Genomic DNA, 18835 nt, shown 5'->3' with positions numbered 1-18835 from the left:
GCCATTGAGCAGTCAGCAATGGAATAAAATGCGAGCCATGTAGCAGTCAGCAATGGAATAAAATGAGAGCCATTGAGTAGTCAGCAATGGAATAAAATGGAGCAGAGCAGAGTTTAAAGGACCTGTAAACCCCTAGTATCAAACAAGATATTTTGTATTTTGATATTTTTTTAAAATATAATTCTGGCGTAGATTACTATTATTGTGTTCTTTTCGTCCGTTACGGCCTAGTAGTTAACCTTTTCGCGATTGCAATTTTACTTCCGGTTGAATATGCACTATTTATTAACACTAATTTGATGTTTTTTTCTTTTTTTCGCTTAGATGAAACGAGCTTTTTATATTTTAACAGCTACAAAAAATGTTTGATCTTTCTTCACATAACTTCAAAAGATCTTTGATAAACTTTACTCTAAGTTTTTTTTCCGTTTTGTTTTGCACGACACAAAAAGCTGTTTTTTTTTTTGTTTATTAGGCAATAAGCCACTAAGTGGTATAGGAGCCGCTGAAAAGTAAGCTAAAGAAATCAGAATCGTTTGGGATTTACCGATGGTAAAACCTGAGGCATTGTGGAATAAGCATCCTTGTAATTGGAATAGACCCCTTGAAGATTTATAGCAATGGAGTAGAATGAAGGATTTTTAGCTGTTAGAACGAAACTTTTCGCACGTACCACATATTGTGCGCACACAACCAATTTTTTTCCCCATTTTTTTTTTTTTTATTCGAAAAATGTGTTTTCCGGCTTTCGGGTCTTAAGGCGTTCGCGCTGCCCTGTCTTCATCTCGCTTGTCGAGAGTCTTTGCAAAGACGACGACAACGAGGACGGCGGCGACAGGGAAAGTGGAGATTTCAAAACTGGCTGGTGGGAAAACCATATTCGTTGCTATACAAAAATTATCTAGGCGATGCAGAAACGGGTTTCTTTTTTAAATTTTTAAGTGTCGAGCTTGGTGAAAATGTTACATTATCGTCAGTATTGATTCGGTGTGGCTACTGAGTCTCACTAATAGAGAGACGTATGTCGTCGGAAGGTGGCTAAGATAAAAGAGACACCGAAAAAAGAGATTTGCTTGAAGGGCAGCACAAACAACAAATATAAATACATTATAGATTTGTGCTATTCAACTTTGATAGGAAAATTGACTTTTAATGACTCTTACAACAAGATCGGATATTAGATCTATTACTATGCTTTGGTATTCATTAACGTTCAAATGAAACAATCAAATGAATATGATTAATGTTTAAACGCTTGATTGAAAATCAATTACGCCAGTATTATATTTTTAAAACACTTTTTCTTCTATTAAGAGATTCAGCTTGGACGCAAAATGCCTTCGCGGTTCCAATAAATTCCGCCTGTAAGCTATACCTGTTTTTGAAGGTTGTTTATTTAAGGTCGGAAAACTACATATTGTAAACAAGATGTTGACGCCCCCTTTTAAAATGGATAGGTTCCAATACGATATATTATTCATTGTTTTATTTATTACTTGTTATATAAGATTCACGATGGAGGAAGTCAGTAAAAACTTACGGTAAAAACTTTTATTTTTCCAAACCCTAACCACAACTAATATGCTATTTACGCAGTGTGAAATAAAATAGTTAGAATGCTTAGACTTCTTTAGCGCATATCATGGTTTGTTTAGCTAAATAAACCCGTCCATTCTTTATGCAGCCCATGGTATTGACGGACGTGGGGCAAAAAAACTGGACTGATTTCATTGCATGTTTGTGTTCTACTTCTGTGCCCTGAAAGGCCAGATACTAGAATAGTTAATTTCTTAAAATTTTACTAATGAAAAAAATCATTTAAGATCCACGGAAACATATATTTTTAAAAATAACAAGCTGTTTCTATATTCAAAATAAAGACCCAAACAGCAGTTTACACCAGTCGGATCCATAGTCTTTCAGCGGGACAATATCTTTTTACTTGATGCCATCTCTATTGATATTTCTCAGTTTCTTTTACAGCTAATACAAGAGTTCCAGAGCTGTCTTTATCCACTTTTTCTAGTTTTATAAAAGAAGAGTAAGTAGAGTATTGAGGTTACATTTTGAGCTATTGCTAAACGATGTATTTAACGACGAGTGCGTTATCGCTAAATGATTTGAACAAAAACCCTGCGAGTAGATTAATAGTTAGAACCAACATTAGCTTCCACTTGACGTTATAATGTTTTCCACAAAAAAGGTAACAGAACCCACAATAGCGTTTACGTTGGCTAACTCGTATTTTTGACACGTATACAAGAACAAAAGATGCAAAGGGAAAACCTTACTCGACAGCAATAAGAATGTAAATTTTAAAGATATCTGATTTTTCGCGTGCGGAAACAAAGTGTTACGGATGTAGTTACTATTGTGCGATTAACTCAAGAAGCATTTGAGATTGCCTCCGTTTCCGAGACAGTCAAGATTTCGTTGTGTTGTGATAATTTGAACTTCAAAGTATCAATTTATTGAATAAATTGCTTAACATGAAATCGAAATCACTATTTTATTAAAACGATAAATGTATTTTCTTCTTATAATAACAATGCCAAGCATCTAACCTTTTAGAGGTTTCTTGAAATGTTTCTTTTCCATGCTTTGAGCGGTGACCACGCCTATATAGATCTCGATAAAAGCCTAGCAGACAAAGATATTAATAAAAGTACAGTAGAGATGCAACACACTGCCTCGAACATTTACTTCATATTGCTTCTTTATTTTACATGTGGAATATTAAGGAGTAAAGTCGCAAAGGAAAAATAGCAATTGCAACGCAAGCATTGTTTTCGCAATGTAAAAAAGGCGCATCGCCCAGTTACGGAATGCCATGTGTATGCGGGTGGTACATTGGATGAAACAGATTCCGTTAGACATGGATTAAGCTACCAAAGAACCTGCTTTTCTTGAGAGTAAATAAGGTATGCACATGCTCCGCACACGGCAAAACACAAACTTTCTGCAAGAACAAATAAATTTCTTTGTGAGCGTGAATGTGCCATCTTGCCTGTTTTGACGCCGTATGAAAACATTATTTCATCGCCGATGTTTGTTTTTCATAATTTCATTAATTTTGCATGCTATTTACCCGTACGATTACAATGCAAGGATTGATTAATTGACGTTCTAGCGAAGCTTGTAAAAACAAGAGCAGGTAGGGTAGTGTGGAAGACTTATCGCGCGCACGTCCTTTTAATGGCCCTTTGAAAGACCACAATAACAACTCCCATTTTGAAAGAAGGATTTTTAGGATTTTTTTAACTCATGATAAAAACTCCGCGAAGTGTCAGTGAGTTAACCAATGGCCCTGTTGCATTGTTATTTGTTTTCGTTGTTGTTGTGATGTCGTGGTAGTAGTTTTGCGGTTCTATTGATTGCTTTTCAAGTAAACAATAACTGTCCGCGAGTCGGTATCGTTTGTGGGAATTTTCTCTACCGCATATCGCTATATATAAAAAAAATACATAGAATTGCATCAAAACTGCCAAAAAGCATTTTAGAAAGAAAAATATTACATTATTTGGTTTAACAATTATGTTAACAAAGTTTACTAAACCCATGGGATAAAAAACATTTTAAATTAATTACCTATTCGTGTAAGAAGCACACTTATTTTACTAAGTTGATTAGATGTAGCTAAGGTATGGTGAATTTCGAAGAAAAACATCCTCTTCATCAATCCAAGATATACCAAACCTTCATACGAAGGCGTGGCTTTCTTCGTGGCGTTGTCTCTACATACTAGAATAGCTCCCTGAAACACTTATCTAACAGTAATAGGTAAAAGATCTAGAATGTTCCAAAGGACTATCTGTAAAGACGCATCCAAAATTTTGAGGTAGGCTCTCAGAGCAATGGCAACCGCAACACAAGTGAAAATCCGTCAAATACAAGCGCAAACACAAAAAAATCAAGCAGTTGCGTCCTTTTGCGCTTGCTTTCCATTGAGAATCGGAAAACTACTTTACGTTACGCTCGTGTTGTATTGAAAAACCAACCTTTAAATTTCTTTTGTTTAAATATTCACCGCTTATTTATGGTTAGACAAAGACCTTGGCTCATAAAAACATATAATAAAGGCGATATTAATATTGTATCAGTGAGTGAAATTTAGACAAGCAGCTCCTAGGTGTAACTAAAGGCTTCAGTTTTATCACATTAGTGTTTTTAAAGATTGCGCAGACGACTTCATTGTACCAAGCTTCACATGTCTAGGAGGCATGTCTAGACTATTGACGAACGTAAGCGAAAATGAACGTTCTACAAAATACGCGTTTATGGTAATAAAAATCCTGCGTTTTAGATTCACTATTTTTGCGTCGTTCTTTCCTATTCATGTAACTTGGGGCAGATTGATAAGATTAATACAGGAGGGAACTATGGAACTTTCAGTACAGTGAGCTAGGTTCTTCAAAAATGTTTTATTCGCGTTATTGTAAGAAAATAATTCTATGGTCGACTCGCAAATATGAAGATAAAGGATTTGATAGTTGGGAATATACAAAATCAGCAAAAGTTACTGTGAGTAACATTGCGCGCAATGGCAGATTTTTACTAGATTTTCCCCTTGTTTTATCAATTGAAAATAATCCTTCTTTAAAGTATAAATTAAGACAATGCATTATCGTAATTTCCTTTGTTAGCTAACCCTTGACATATAAACACTTTTTCGCTTTTCGACGTAAACGGCAAAAAGGGAACCTTCCATTTATTGCGATGTATTTTTTCGAGCGCAAAACGAATAACAATTTTCCGTATTTAATCACATTTTAAAATGGCCTAAAAAATTAAGAAACAATGGGTGGTGTACAGTAAAGAAAAAAGACTATAGCTTTTGTTTAATAGGTGAGATAAGTGGAAATCTCTTTTCGTAGCCCAATGCGTAGTTACAAATGAAATACCTTTAACTGATAGCAAAAAGATACGTAAAAAAGATGAACTAAATCAACAGAATGTTGAGTAAAGAACAGATAAGATAAATCTAATTTAAACTATCTCCAAAAGAAAGATTGCCTTTAATCAAACAATGTAAGCAATTGGCTCGCTGCGTATTTTCAATATGCCTCTAGGAGAAACGTCAGTAGCAAAAAATTAAAGCTAGTAAGTTCGGCTTTTTCGTGGCTAGAAAACAGAAAATAATCTATGCGACGATGGTTAAAATGGCAAGAAATAGATATTAGTTCTACTACAAATGTTTTTTTTTAAATTGATGTCAAATATTTACATATCAGGAAGTTCATTTATTCTCTAAAAGTAAACTCTTTGTTTCATTTAGCCCTTTCTTGCATTATTTTTTCAAATTGCGGGATCTTTACGAGAAGAGGCCCGTAATGCGATCTCGATATAGACAGAAAATATCCAAGCAAATGGCGATAAAACAAACATTAACAACCACGCGCTGGATCATACAAGTCAGTCGACTAGTCGACAATTTTTTATAACAATTTAATGTTTCACCTCTTGTTGAGTTGCTTATCTCACAAGCACAGAAAGAATCATTTAAAGGAGAGATGGCGAAGCTTGTGTGTCTCCTTTGCGTGTCTGATGGTTATCGTGGGGTGATCTGCTACGAATGATAACTGCGCCTTTTGGACCGCTTTATGGGATAATAGTAATTGAATTAGACAATCAAATGGCGGTTTTGAGCCAAAATGTCTATATTCTGCGGCTTCAAAACGATTTATTATATTTTTAAGAAAAAAAGAATAGAGCCATTTGTATACAATGCGTTTCAAATAAAACCTATTAAACGTCTTACCAAAGTTTATTTCTAACTTAAGGCACAATTTAGTAAACTATTTCAACAGTCGTTTTATACTATTTTATTATTTTTTTGTCCCATTACAATGTGTTTATGCAAACTTTCGTTTCGCCAACACCCCATCATTTTTAACATGAAAAACATTCTTCTAGCTCCCGCTAGGCAACCTATTTCGTAAGTTACAAACTAATCCAAAAGGTGCAACATACCTTCACCGCTATTGTGCGTATTCACACAAATACCTTACACCTTTTCTTTTTTCCACGATACCTTATTAAGAAGTCTTATCTTTAGCCTTTCATTTTGCTTATCGCTGCTCAAACAGCGTTTTAAGAGCTGCATCATGCTTTTCAGCAGATGCTGGATGCACTTGCAGCGTTATTCAAAAGACACCATACGTGAAGGCGTCGTCAACAGGTTCTATATTGTAGTAGCAACTGCAACTTGTACAAAAAATGCCATCCATTGTGTCGGTCTTGTATTGTGTTTAAAATGCTCTGTGCATATGGTAATTGCAGCGATTGCATGCTAGTAGTCAAGACAGATAAGGCTTTCTCTTGACGCCGCGGTATATACCGATAACACCATGCTTCCCCTTCCATTGTCACACCAGACACCGCTATTTTCAAGCCGTCTCTCATCAAAAACAAACCGTATCGCAGAAATCTTGGTAGAATCTACGATAAAACGCTTCGATCAACTCGATTCTAGAGAAATCGCGAAGTAGAAAAATCGAGGTTCATATGTCAAATTGCGAGAAAACAATTTCCTGAGATTAGCCGATAAAATCGAACGCTTCTCTCGTTCACAGTATTGATAACATATCAGGTACATCTTAGCCGTCTTGAATTGACTTTTGATTATGTCATAGGCTAATTTGTGAAGTAGTAATACACATAAAACTAATTTGCGATGTGACAGTTGGGAAATGTGTTATGGCAATTAGGAAAAAGCTAGTTTTCTCGTTTAACGTTAATGTATAACTTTGTATCCTACCTTATTTTTCTCGTTTTTATTGGGGCACTACACAAATACCAAATGAGTATACATACCTATGCATGCTACATATAAAGTAACAAAACGTGAAAGTTGGCTTTAAACAAGAATCCCTTTTGCTTTCAATATAAGGGGGGAAAGCTGATTAAAAAAATTTAAAGATATTGTTACGTTCAAACGAGGCTCAGCTACGAAGCGTCAAACGCAGCATCCGCTACAGTTCAAAGCCTTGCGCAAAGCCACGTGGAATTTAATATTTTTAAGGCTGTTGATATTGAAACTTCACAGCATCGATAAACGCCAATAGAAAAAAAATGTACTAGCACTATTGTCCGACTTACGGGACACCCGCGAGATTGGTAAGATAGACAGCAGCACCGGTACCTTGCATGGCTGCAATTAGAATTGTCCAGGATTTGTGCCTAGCTAACGACAGCACTGAAGATGAATGGGGTAAAACGCGCATAAACAAGGCTGGTTAGGGCCAAACTCAACGTTAAAAACCCTTTTATGTATAGTAATTTATATTTGAATAATAAGAAACCAGTTCCGTACATACAGTTGATCCCATAAACGTTGTACAAGCAAAAGACATTTACATTTTAAATTTTCTCGCATAAGGACTGCCACTGAGTGTGAAGGATCAACCTTTTCGTATATTTTAAGCCAATGAGCGGGTTTTATGCATGCGTTTTTATATCTATTTAATATAAAGGGTCTCGAGCAAAGGCTCGACATTGGATATTCAATTAGTTTGCTAGCTTGTGAACTGATGACATCTACTGTATATGCAAGTATCCGTTGGTTTCCCGATTAAAATTATTTTTTCTCGAACACCTGTTTTAAGAGTTTTTTTTTTTTTCTGCCATTGGTTGCTAGGTCTCTGTGGTAAGAGACCTGCAATAAAAGTTCACCTTTCTGGGGTCATTATTCTTGAAAGGACAATAAGAAACAGGTAGTCGCTAAAAACTTCAAGCCAGTATAATTCGTGAAGGATGTTACTGTTCAGAAGCTGAAGAGACACTTTAAGTTTTCAAATAATCCGTTCTCGTATTGTACAAAACACTCGACATGACTATTCACTTAGCGGAATTATCCTTTGTTCAGTCTTCAATTCAAGAACAGAAATGTTTTTGTTATGCTATTGTTGTATTGTATCAATGCGGTAAAGCAGAACAGGCATAACGCTATCCCTATTATTTGCTTACAACAGGAATTTTTAACTTCGGATTATCGTGAAAACCCCATATCTGGTAAAAATCGTACACGGATGGCCTTGATTATGGGCAACCTTTACTTTTGTCAAATTAATAGGTCACTAAGTTTAAATGACTTGACCAAGCAAGCATTTGATGCGCAGGTGTCGATGAAAAGTATACCCGTATATTTAATCAAACTAAGTTTTTTTACGAATGGTCTGCAGAAACAGGAACTATGGAATTTGTGCACCAACACAACTTTCGTTAAAAAAAATTTTTAAAAATTTTCATGTTAGAAAAGTAAGGTTTTCTAAAAATTTTTAAGTGTAAGTTTGAAAGACACTTTTTTTCTTAATATGTAGCACGCATACATTTGTTATTCGAAGTTTATTAGGAAAAGACGGGTTCTTTACAGACGTGTGAAAATAGCGGTAAAATAGTATTTTGCCCTCAAGACTTCCGCTGTTGGCAATGGCACTCCTATGTTTTCCTGGTGGTTTGGCGAGCCTGGACGTGGATTAGACGGGACAACTTTTCGATTCATTTTTACAGTAGTTATTTAGCGATCGTTTTTTTTTATGAAGTTTCCCTGCAGCTTTATTCTCAAGTAAACACTCAAAACGCGCGATTATTCGATTGGACATAAGAAAGCTTGTGGGAGCATTGAAAGCCGCGGTTACACAAGTTTATCGCTGGTCCTTGCCGCGATATAAAGCAATGGATAGCGGCATCCTTCAAAGGCCATAATATCTCACTGGGGTTATCAGGCATATCACGCTGTAGCTTTTATGAAAGATAATAAAATCAAACATATCATACATTCATTGAGACGTGGTGCGTCCTTTCTCCGCATAAATGCACGTGCGTTATCCTTTGAACAGCAAACTTCTTTGAATAACTCAAATCAAAAATCTGATAATGGGAACGTCTGTGACGATGTCGTGTGTTCTCAGCAGTGCGCTGAATATTTCCCGCTTGAAACAAAAGTTGATTGGGGTTTAGGGGTCAAGAGAGCTAATAAATCCCGCGAGAGAATATCTTCAATGGCCGCGTGGTCTTTCTACCTCTATACCAATACGTCTCGTTAAATTATTATCATTACTATTATTATTATTTATTTTTTACAGTGACTATTAAAGTGTTCTGCTTGAATGAATCTTTTAGAATTTCTACCACGTGTACCAGTATGGATTGGAATGTAGTGTTCGTTGTTAAATAAAAAGTGTAAAACAAGATTGGATAGTTGCTATGTCTTAGGTGTGAAAGCTAAGGATTGCATGAATAGTGTTTTGCGTCAGACTACTACCTGTTTTAAAAGATTGTGCAAGAGCCGCGAGCGCTGGTATATCAACAGAGAAAACTAAAAATGAGGGGCCAGTAAATATGCCCACGTTTTGACAAAACCATTTGATGGCTATATTGCTACTGCAGTAATTGGGCCATTAAAAGTGTCATCATAACACGAGTAAATGTCTAAGTAAACACGGGTAATTGCTCTTGATTGGAGGTTAAGTTCAGCTTGTGGTCTTAACAGATTCGGTTACATCCGTTCAGAATTTTCACGCGCAGACGAATTCAATCGTTTTATTTTGCACAAGAATTCATATCTCGTTTTGAGATAACGAGAGACGCGAGCGGACAAAGGCGATATCGCGTGCAATGTGTGGACTGTATTTTGAGGTTTGTATGACATGTCGTACTTTGAGGCAGAGCCGGGGTTTCTTGGCTGGCAAATCACAAATAACTGATCACAACACAACATAAAGGAGAGCAAACTTTTTCCGGTGACCTGCTGAGTGCTAATTGGAACGTAATTTGCCCGATAAGTACCATACTTATTTTGAACCCCTAAAGAAATATTTGAACATAGTCAAACGGCATCCCCTCATCAAGGGATAATCCCTAAGCATACGAGGACACTTATACTGACCGGCTTATCCGAAATGCCCGGATTTTGCAAAAACTTGAATATTTCATTAGCGGCAATATCACCACGAGTGGTCTCCAGCAGGGAGAAAGTAACAAATATCAGGTTGATATCGTGTTGGTGTTAGCGTGGATATATGCTGAGTTTTGGTGAGCTAGTTCAAATAGAGAAGGTAGTTGTATCCTCTTAAATGTGATAAAGTTATGAATAGAACTAATACCCGATATATTTGATGTGGCGATTTCCACCTGTCCTCCTGTCCACCCAATTATCCGTCTCTCAAGGTACTATGATACATTAAAGAAAGGTTGAAACAATAGGTGTTTGTTCTGCGTTAGATTATAAAGAAAACAGTTGATTCGAGAAGAATAGAGACTCTAACCGATGAGTGGAAAAGCAGGGCTGGATTACCGACGATATAGGGCGGAGAATACTCGATGGGGAGTGATTTGAAAGTCGATCCAAACACGTACACAAAAAACTGAATAAAAAATATACATGCAAGTATAGTATTACTCACAGGATTGAATGTTTTACGTGGTTAGTCACCGTGCCCTTATTCTAGATGTCCGGTTTCTTATTTGCGGATTTTACACCTTTGTAATGCTGTATGTCCTTGAACGTTTTCCTTCCAAGTCAAGGTAGTTCACTAAGGGAAGTGTTTTACAGCCGCCCAGGCTGCTTGGGACCAGAGGTCCACATGATTTGCTCAAAACAGGTGGCGACACTAGAATGCAACCAGACTTTAAACCGAAACAAAGAAATACCATCACACAACTAACTAGCCACATAATTGATGGGGAAAACAACTGTTCAATGATCTAGCACACTTCTAATAGTTTTTTTCTTTTTATTACCCTGTGACGAGACAGAATAAAATATTTTCTATCAACAAGGGCTAAATAGCCCACTTGCATTAAAAGTTAAATAAAGATTGAATTACTTTGGGGTCCTACGCCGATAAATTGGCGTACTAGATAAGAGCTTCAAATATATTTACAGATTGTTCTTGGCGAACTGGCTTGGTAAGAAAGATGAGTTCATTTCCTAAGTCTTGTAAACACATTGTTAAGTATGTACTTAACTGAGTTCTGCAAGAGCAAACGCAAAACGACATCAAAGTAGGGCTGAAGTTACGCTCAAAACGATGGCTCTACAACTCATTAAGAAACAAAATCTCACATAAAAGTCTCGTAAATTTGGGTTTAGAAGGCACCAAGTATAAAACCTCATGAGGAAGACACGCAAACTAATTACGCTAGAGCTGCGCTAGAACTGAAAAATGCAATCTAAAAGCTATTGAATTGAGAAAAAATCCAAAAAGGCCCTAATTGCACTTTGCGATTAGAAAAAAATTATAAGAAATACTTTCTGATTTGCCTCTATTCAAAAGTGCGAGTCCGTATACACGACAACAATGGAACAAAATTCTGTGAAAGCATCCAACCTAGCATTGAACACAAATAGCATTGAAGACTCTTTCAAAGAAAGTCAAACTAAATTTCTATACAAATCACATAATATATAGGTGTCGGTTGTAGTTAATTTCTCTTGCTATTTCACACTTTGAATAAGGAGTACTAATTAGATTTGTATACACCTTTGTCGGTTTTCGTGACTCTAGCGAATCAGAGGTGTATCGAATAAACTAATGCGGGTGCAGAAAACCTGGGAAGCCTTGATGCATTCCGTAAGGTCCTTTGTACATGTACGCCAGTGATTGACTATAACTGCTAGCAGCAGAAAGTCCCATATGCGAGTACGGCTGCATCGAGTACGGCCCTGCACTGCATGTTGAATCACAGCACATTGAAACGTTCCCTATCGAAGACGGATACCCTGGAGCAATATAAGGCTTACTGGCGAGTTTCAGTTTCTCTAGTTCTGCCTCATGTAGTCTCTTTGCCTTGGCGCGGCGATTCTGAAACCATATTTTCACTTGCGTTTCCGTTAGGTTTAATGATGCAGAAAACTCAGCCCTTTCCGCAATAGACAGATATTGTTTTTGACGAAACTTTCGTTCGAGTGCCAAGAGTTGAGAAGTTGTGAATGGCGTCCGGGGCTTGCGATTCGCTTTGTGTTTCCGTAATTGGCACTTGGAAGGACTAAGTCTTGTACGTATTCCTGAAACGAGGAATCAAACAAAAGAGTTAAAGTCTGGATTTGTCTAGCTCCGGCAACCGGGGTGCATTGTCTGTCCTTTCAAAGACGCACTCCATGGATTCTCAACCCTCTTGGGGAGTACAAGCATAAGAACCCCGACAAACAATTGCTTAATTATGTTGAACTCTTCTCCTTACGTGTTTAGTGATACAGCGATTACGACAAAAGACAAACTCTACTTACTCGGCGGAGGGTCATATCGTGTTGAGTGCATCCATGGAAAATCTTCCGTCGTACTGCCATCCTCGGAACTTTTCTTACCGGCTTCTGCCGTCGTCGTCGCAACTTTTCGCTGCTGTGACTCCTCGTCTCGCGACGACTGTTTCTCTAAAATGCTTTCTACCGAGAAGTTGCTTTGTAGTCCTGGCGTATATGGCTTACGCTTGTTGCTTGGCTGCTGCTCCGGTTTCGATATCAGAGACTCCACAGAGAAGGAGCTCGTCCGAGAAGTAATACTAGCAGTAGATGTGGTAGGCACGGCCTTAGAAGGAGAAGGCAAATCGCGATCCGCCTCCATTACATGCAGCTTTGAATGGGTCACTTAACAGTGAGTGGAAAAGCAAACGGACCTACAACCTCTCTCGCACCGGTACGGGCTTGTGTGGAATGTCTTAGCACGGTCAGATTGCTCTGGCTTTATTCCACTGCACTGGGCCTAACCTGCTGTGAATAGCCATTTCACCAGTTGTCATTCGAGCATATTAGACACTGCCTAATAGGGCATAAGATAATTGTGTCATTATCAGGCAAATTTGTTGTTGATAAATGACAGCCAACCACAGGGCCGCTAAGGAGTCATCTTTAAGAGATCCGATAACTACTAAATTGCTCCCATTGGTTCAGATTAAAACCAATTTACGGGTAGGTAGTTCTTTTGTTTGTGCCGGCGTGGTGGCATCGATCATTCTACAAACACTAAAATGCCTCAAGCTATAAGAGAACAATCTCACCAAAATAGAGTGAAACTCCTTTAATTTCCCTTGACAGATATACATCCTTTTTCGACTCCGATCGCCTTTGTACAGTTTTCCGCCTGGTTTAGAAACCACTTGTACAGTAATTAAGGTTAATGCGAGCACTTAAAGGTAAAAGTCCATGTTACATCTTGGACGGAAATTAAGAGGTCCATATGGTATGGGTTGACGTCGAAGCGCAAACTAGCCTTGGAGTCTATGCAAGTGTTGTGATGGTTAGAGTGGGGGTGGTGAACGGTGCAATAATAGGTTCGAATAGCCCCCGAAGCGATTGTTTGTCCATCTTCTCAGTGGCACAAAAGAAAGAATATTGTCGATTGTTTCTCCTAATGCCTAAAACAAATAGCCAGGATCAACGGGGGGCTTTCGTTGATAGTATCAGATGCTTTTGCAAAACAAAATTTTATGGAAATCAATTAGACCTTTTTAAAATACAAATATTGTTGTGTCCTTATTATCGAGTTGCACGGGAAGTAATTTTCATGTGTATACACAGCCGGTAATTAAAGGGTAATTGAAACGAGTGATTCACCTTTAGCAAATAATAATGGAATGCTAATTAAGCAGGGAAACCTGCGTTTGTGTCAAATTTTAACGATCGTTTCTCTGCCAAGAATCAGATTCTGGCCTTGACATAACGCTGCTAACGCACGCACGAGTGATTCGGGCAAATTGTAATTTGATTTTAAGTGATTTTAAGTCTTTTTGATTGCTATATGAGCGGTAGGGCAAAAATCTTTGTGACAGCTCAGGGTAATAATAATATTGGACGTTGTGTTTGTTTGTGAATGGTATTGTTGCGTTATTTGGGCGTGCGTTGATTAGATGGTGAACTCAAGATGACAGGAGTGGACTATCTTGATCAAACTTGAGCTGAAGTGCACGCGCTCCAAATGCGGGTTCGCAGTGCATTCCTCGCGGTAATGGCCGGTACGATAAGTGTAATTACAACCATACAATTTGAATTTAAGAGATTACTAATTTGGATCACAGTGGATATCTGGTATTCCGTCATGATATCAATATTAGTCGTCGGGTTTAAGTAATTATGAATGGTCGCCATTGGTATGAACACAAAATGAGCCATGGAACGAACGTTACTCCGAGTTTGTTCAAGTCATTGTACGAATCGAGCTAAGAAAGCTTAAGGCTGTAATCAACATTACTCAAGTTAAATAAATTAATTCAATTGATTTGCAGCTAACAAGTAAACGAAATTAACTCGTAAGAGAAGTGCTCTTGAAACCAATTTACCCCGCTTAATGTGTATGTGAAAGGGTGTGCCCACGTTCGCTATCTCCTCTAAGATGAGAAGAAAAACATGGCTTGTAGTTTTTCCATCTGACAACTATCATTCTTCCTCGTCTTCCCACCTAACGATAAGTTGATAACATAGCTCTGCTATGTCTAAAGATAACTGTCGCCATTCTAATCACTACTGCCCGTATCAGCACACAAATCCAGCTCTCGAACTCGTGAAATTTCGAATTCGTTTATCAACAGTGTTTTTTTTTTCTATCTGGCCTTGGGCAATCGGCGTTTCTTGGTTCCGCTAACATTATCATCTTAGAGACATCTATCTCTTACAACACTATACAAATGTGCTAGCGTTGGTACTTAGCTTAATCACAAGTCAACAGCGATGGAAAATATAAGCTATAAGGGAAGTAGATTTTGTTTGCTTTTAAGATAACGATTTTGTTTTCCTAGTAACACGATAACGAAAAAAATGTTTGGAATACCAAAGAATTGCTGAATTCTTTTTCAACCAGGCGGATCACTCTAGATTCCCTTACAAAATCTTATGTGTTTTTTTCCTACATACGTTTTCTTTTGCGAAACATGGAAAACCAAAACAATTAGCAGTTGTAATGAAATACTTTTATCATAAAGACCGTATAGCAGAAAGGGAAGTTATATCGTTGGATGTTTGTCATGCGAAAAGAAAATAATCTTCAAGACGTTCCGGTGTACACACCGGTGTCGAGCATTCGGATGTTGAAACACCCGCAGAGGAATACAATTTGCTTTCTGAAAGAAAGAAAAATGAGAAGTTCCAATCAACGGTAATCATGTATAGTAATTTATAACTCCTAAGTTCTGAAAATGTAGAGGAAATAAAGTTGCCGTTTATGTCGTCTCTTTGTCGACATGCGACGTTACCTAAGGCTACTAAGCATCGCGTATATTGACAATGCCTGAAACTAATAGCACTCACACGAAAAAGGCAAATTAAGTATTATTTGAAAAGAATCGTCACTCAAATCAAATTAAACTTCCACACACGGTAATGGAATAAGACAAATATTGACACGAATAGTAAGTATGATATCTCACTAGAAATATTGTGTTTGTTCATGCTATTGTTCTTACAAAAGAGAAAACTCAGAAGCACTTGTAGTGTATAGAAAGGTGGGTGTCGACTAAAGTAGTTTTAACATAGAAAAGGTGTAATGTTAAAAAGAAAAAGATTAAACGAGTCGATTAGATGATTATGATGAACGGTTAAATACTTGAGGTAAAACCGACAATTCAATAAGTGACGCATTTGTATTTCCTTAAGTAATTAAGAGTTCAAATAGAATTGGGAAGTTGATATTTCATATAAATTTAGATGTCTGACGGGTGTCTCGGTACAAAATGGTAGGAAACAGAACAATTAGAATTCAAAAAAAGCCTCACAAAGATGAAAGTACGGAGTTGGCGGAGATTGATGTAGCAAAGGAGTGCCTTGTCAAAAAATAGAAATTAAGAAACACGAGAACTTAAGACTTATCACCGATGATCATTTAAACACTGATAATTCTGTCCTTCGCGATTAAAGACGCTTATAGCCATTTAGATGTCATGAGCTTACCTAAGAGTGCTTCACATCTATATACCTAGCTTTCCTGATGCACAAAAACCAAGGAGGGGAAAGAATAAACTCCTGGTGGGGCTTTGAACAAAAAAGAAAAATTCACACCCGAAACCTTCACTTTGGCAAAGTAATATCATTCGATTAAAGACATTAGAGTTGATATATTCAATCTATAAACACAGTCAATCTGATAATGGATAAGTGCATGTTGTTTCCGTTTACCTCACTGATGAAATAACGAAATATTAAAGAAAATAAATTGGATAAAAGAATCCACAAATGAAGGCCTTGCCGACACTTAAGCTTAGAGTAAGGCTTTGTTATGATGCTTATCAAGACTACAAGATAAGTTACAGCTCAGCTGCTTTTATTAGAATCTAGAACGTGACAATGACACAAATCAAAATTGGAAAGCTATTAATACTGATTTAGGACATTTTTTAACTGAAGGTCGAGATTCGCGACCTAAAAAAAGATGCATACAATTCGTTAACCTTCATTCAAGTTCTTATCTTGAACTTGTGTAGAAAGGCCAGCTGCTCAGTTAACCTGTTTTGTAGGGAATATTACTGTGATTTTATCGTCACTTAGCGGTGTTGTGGTTACCCGTCTAAAACGAGGTTAAAGTACATGTAATTCTAAAGTGATTTAGCCCAACTCGTTAACAAATCAAAGGGCCTAATTACTTGCCCAATTAGAGTGATCGTTTCCTAGTTTCAGGAAAGCTTGCGAGTGGACTAAACTCTTGCACTTTGAACCGTTGAAAAAGCTACATAGAGTGTGTACGTGTCGGCATAGAACGCCGCTTCTTATCGCCACCAAAGTCTCTCCCTACGCAGGCTTTTTCCTTTAAATAAATAAGGGGTCGGATCGGCGATACACAGTGTCCGCACAGCACGCTCTGTCAACCCGTACCAGGGAATTAATATTAATTCTATTAAACTGGAAAGTTAACAAAAAGTCACACAGTGTGAGGGTGCGCCGTGTGAATACTAGAACATCTACTTAACAAAGGGATAAGTTGATTAGTCCGGTGAATATCGGGATGTGATAAGGGCGGGAGATAACTAAGAAACACGCTTGTTTCCTTATCTTGGGACGCTTGAGCGGTTTGTGTGGGGAAAATACCTTACCTTTCTGAATTTAAACGTGGCCCTTGCATTGTCGAGGTCTCGCGCAATAGTTGTTGTCTTGTTGTGATACACACAAACACGCAGGTAGTAACAGCAATATGAAAACTAGAACAGCTTACTGTGGAATGGGAATTGATGAGACACGTTGCAATATTGATCAAAAGTTAAAATAGCCTGCAATCGGTTTTCTGTGTGAAGTACAGATAACCAGTTTTCAGGCTTTTGACATTTTGCACTTTTACGAGATATCGTCGTAGTTATTTCATAATTTAGATCGTTTCTCAGTCAATTACTTGAGGAGTGCGATAATGTTTTGAAAGCGGATATTTTCTAAGTTTTTAAAATAAACAGCGAACAAAGCCTTTAAGTTCTCGGTATATTTGCCACCTCCCACCCGCTGTTTGTACTGTCGAGGGTTCCCATATTGTGTAATCACTACAAAGTAACAGGGAACAGTAAAATAGCACCGTAATAATTGATGAAGGCTAACTACTCCTGTTATGACAACAATCGAGAGCAGAAAAAAATAATATGAGTAGGTTCTGTCTACAACGCAACTTATAGCAGAAAACAAAGGATAGATCATGTTTCCTCTATAGCTCAATGTTTATACACGTTTTTGCATCGAAGGGGTTTGTTGAAATGGATACCCAAGTTTAAAAGATTCACGTGAAAAGTTGGCTTTAATAAAAAGGTTGGCTTCGTGATAGTTCTGATAGAGAATTTGGCGTAAAATTACTTTTAAGGCGTTCAAGGAATATGTTTGTTTGTGTTTGTGCAAGGTCTGTTAGTAGCCCAAAACGCATTTATGCCCTTACTCTTGTCTAACAAAACTACTACAAAATACACTGACAAAATTCTGACAAAGGCAAATGATTGCTAGGGTGAGCTCGTTCGCAGGGCAGTAAGCACAGTAACCAAAGTGGGATAAAAATGGCTAGAGTGGCATATTATTTCTTCATAACCATTTTGGCGTGAACATATTTCAATAGGCCAGACAATATTGTCAGTGCATTTTATTCTATCTTTAGGAGTCAATTGATGGGAAAAAACACGCACTTACATCTAGCATTTTTGCAGGTAAATGGAAAAGTTGGTCGCGGATGCCGTTTGTCGGCAAACACTTGTAAACAACAGTTTCAAGGGGTTTAATTTCCATCACAACATACCACGTATAGATCATCATTTGAGCATGCGCTATTGACAGTCTCAGAGATGACTTGCTTGTACGCGTGGCTTATAACAAAGATCAAAATTGCTAGTATTCCTTTGTATTCTAAAAGAACTGAAATACAATTAAAAGCCGCGTGTAAGAATGGTAGAACTTTTGCACTCTATAAAATAATATAAGAACCTGCTAAAGTTCTTATAGGAAGAAGGGTCACTCATGAACTAAAACAAAAATGTTGGGCTTAAAAAATATAAATTTACTTAACATTTAACTCTTTCTGTAAAATAAAAACAACCTCTAAGGACCAGCTTTGCCTAAATGTCCAGTGAGTATCCCGAAATATAAGAATTTATTTTGCTTGAGAAAAAAATAAGTTCTTGCATGTGGGTGTTAACTGTTTGCACAAAGAGGATAAGACAATGACAAAGGACATACACCCACATGCAATGTTATGACGTATTGCAATGTTATGGAAGATATTACATGCACTTGTTTTTCCGCGCACAAAGACCATCACGTTACTGCGGGACAAAGGCGAACTGTTGAATTGCCGAGGCAACGTAAGCTTCACAGAATAAGAAATCTTCCGCTATCTCTTGTTGTAAACTGTGTTTAATTCTTAAGACTCTGCGAAGTTTATTCGAGACGATT

General features: G+C 37.4%; 1 protein-coding gene and 1 long non-coding RNA gene across 2 annotated transcripts in view; one reads left to right on the top strand and one right to left on the bottom strand.

Moving 5' to 3' along the window:
- LOC125567998 overlaps nucleotides 1-18411 on the top strand; it is a 28114-nt gene extending 9703 nt beyond the window's left edge. The window contains exon 2 of the long non-coding RNA XR_007311984.1: nucleotides 18094-18411. This is a non-coding gene — a long non-coding RNA (uncharacterized LOC125567998). The remainder of the gene's footprint in view (nucleotides 1-18093) is intronic.
- Nucleotides 10720-17322, bottom strand: LOC5520896 (homeobox protein MSX-3). Its single transcript, XM_032366210.2, has 3 exons — nucleotides 17014-17322; nucleotides 12230-15051; nucleotides 10720-12007 (listed from the first exon to the last, which is right to left on the bottom strand). The coding sequence occupies exons 2-3, from the start codon at nucleotides 12561-12563 to the stop codon at nucleotides 11532-11534; spliced, it is 810 nt and encodes a 269-aa protein (XP_032222101.1). The 5' UTR covers nucleotides 12564-15051; nucleotides 17014-17322; the 3' UTR covers nucleotides 10720-11531.
- Nucleotides 18412-18835: the final 424 nt, after the last annotated feature.

The sequence above is a fragment of the Nematostella vectensis genome, chromosome 6 (genome assembly GCF_932526225.1).
Source record: "Nematostella vectensis chromosome 6, jaNemVect1.1, whole genome shotgun sequence".
Taxonomy (NCBI): domain Eukaryota; kingdom Metazoa; phylum Cnidaria; class Anthozoa; order Actiniaria; family Edwardsiidae; genus Nematostella; species Nematostella vectensis.
Note: the sequence above shows the minus strand (reverse complement) of the source record. Positions and strands in the feature narration are given on the sequence as shown.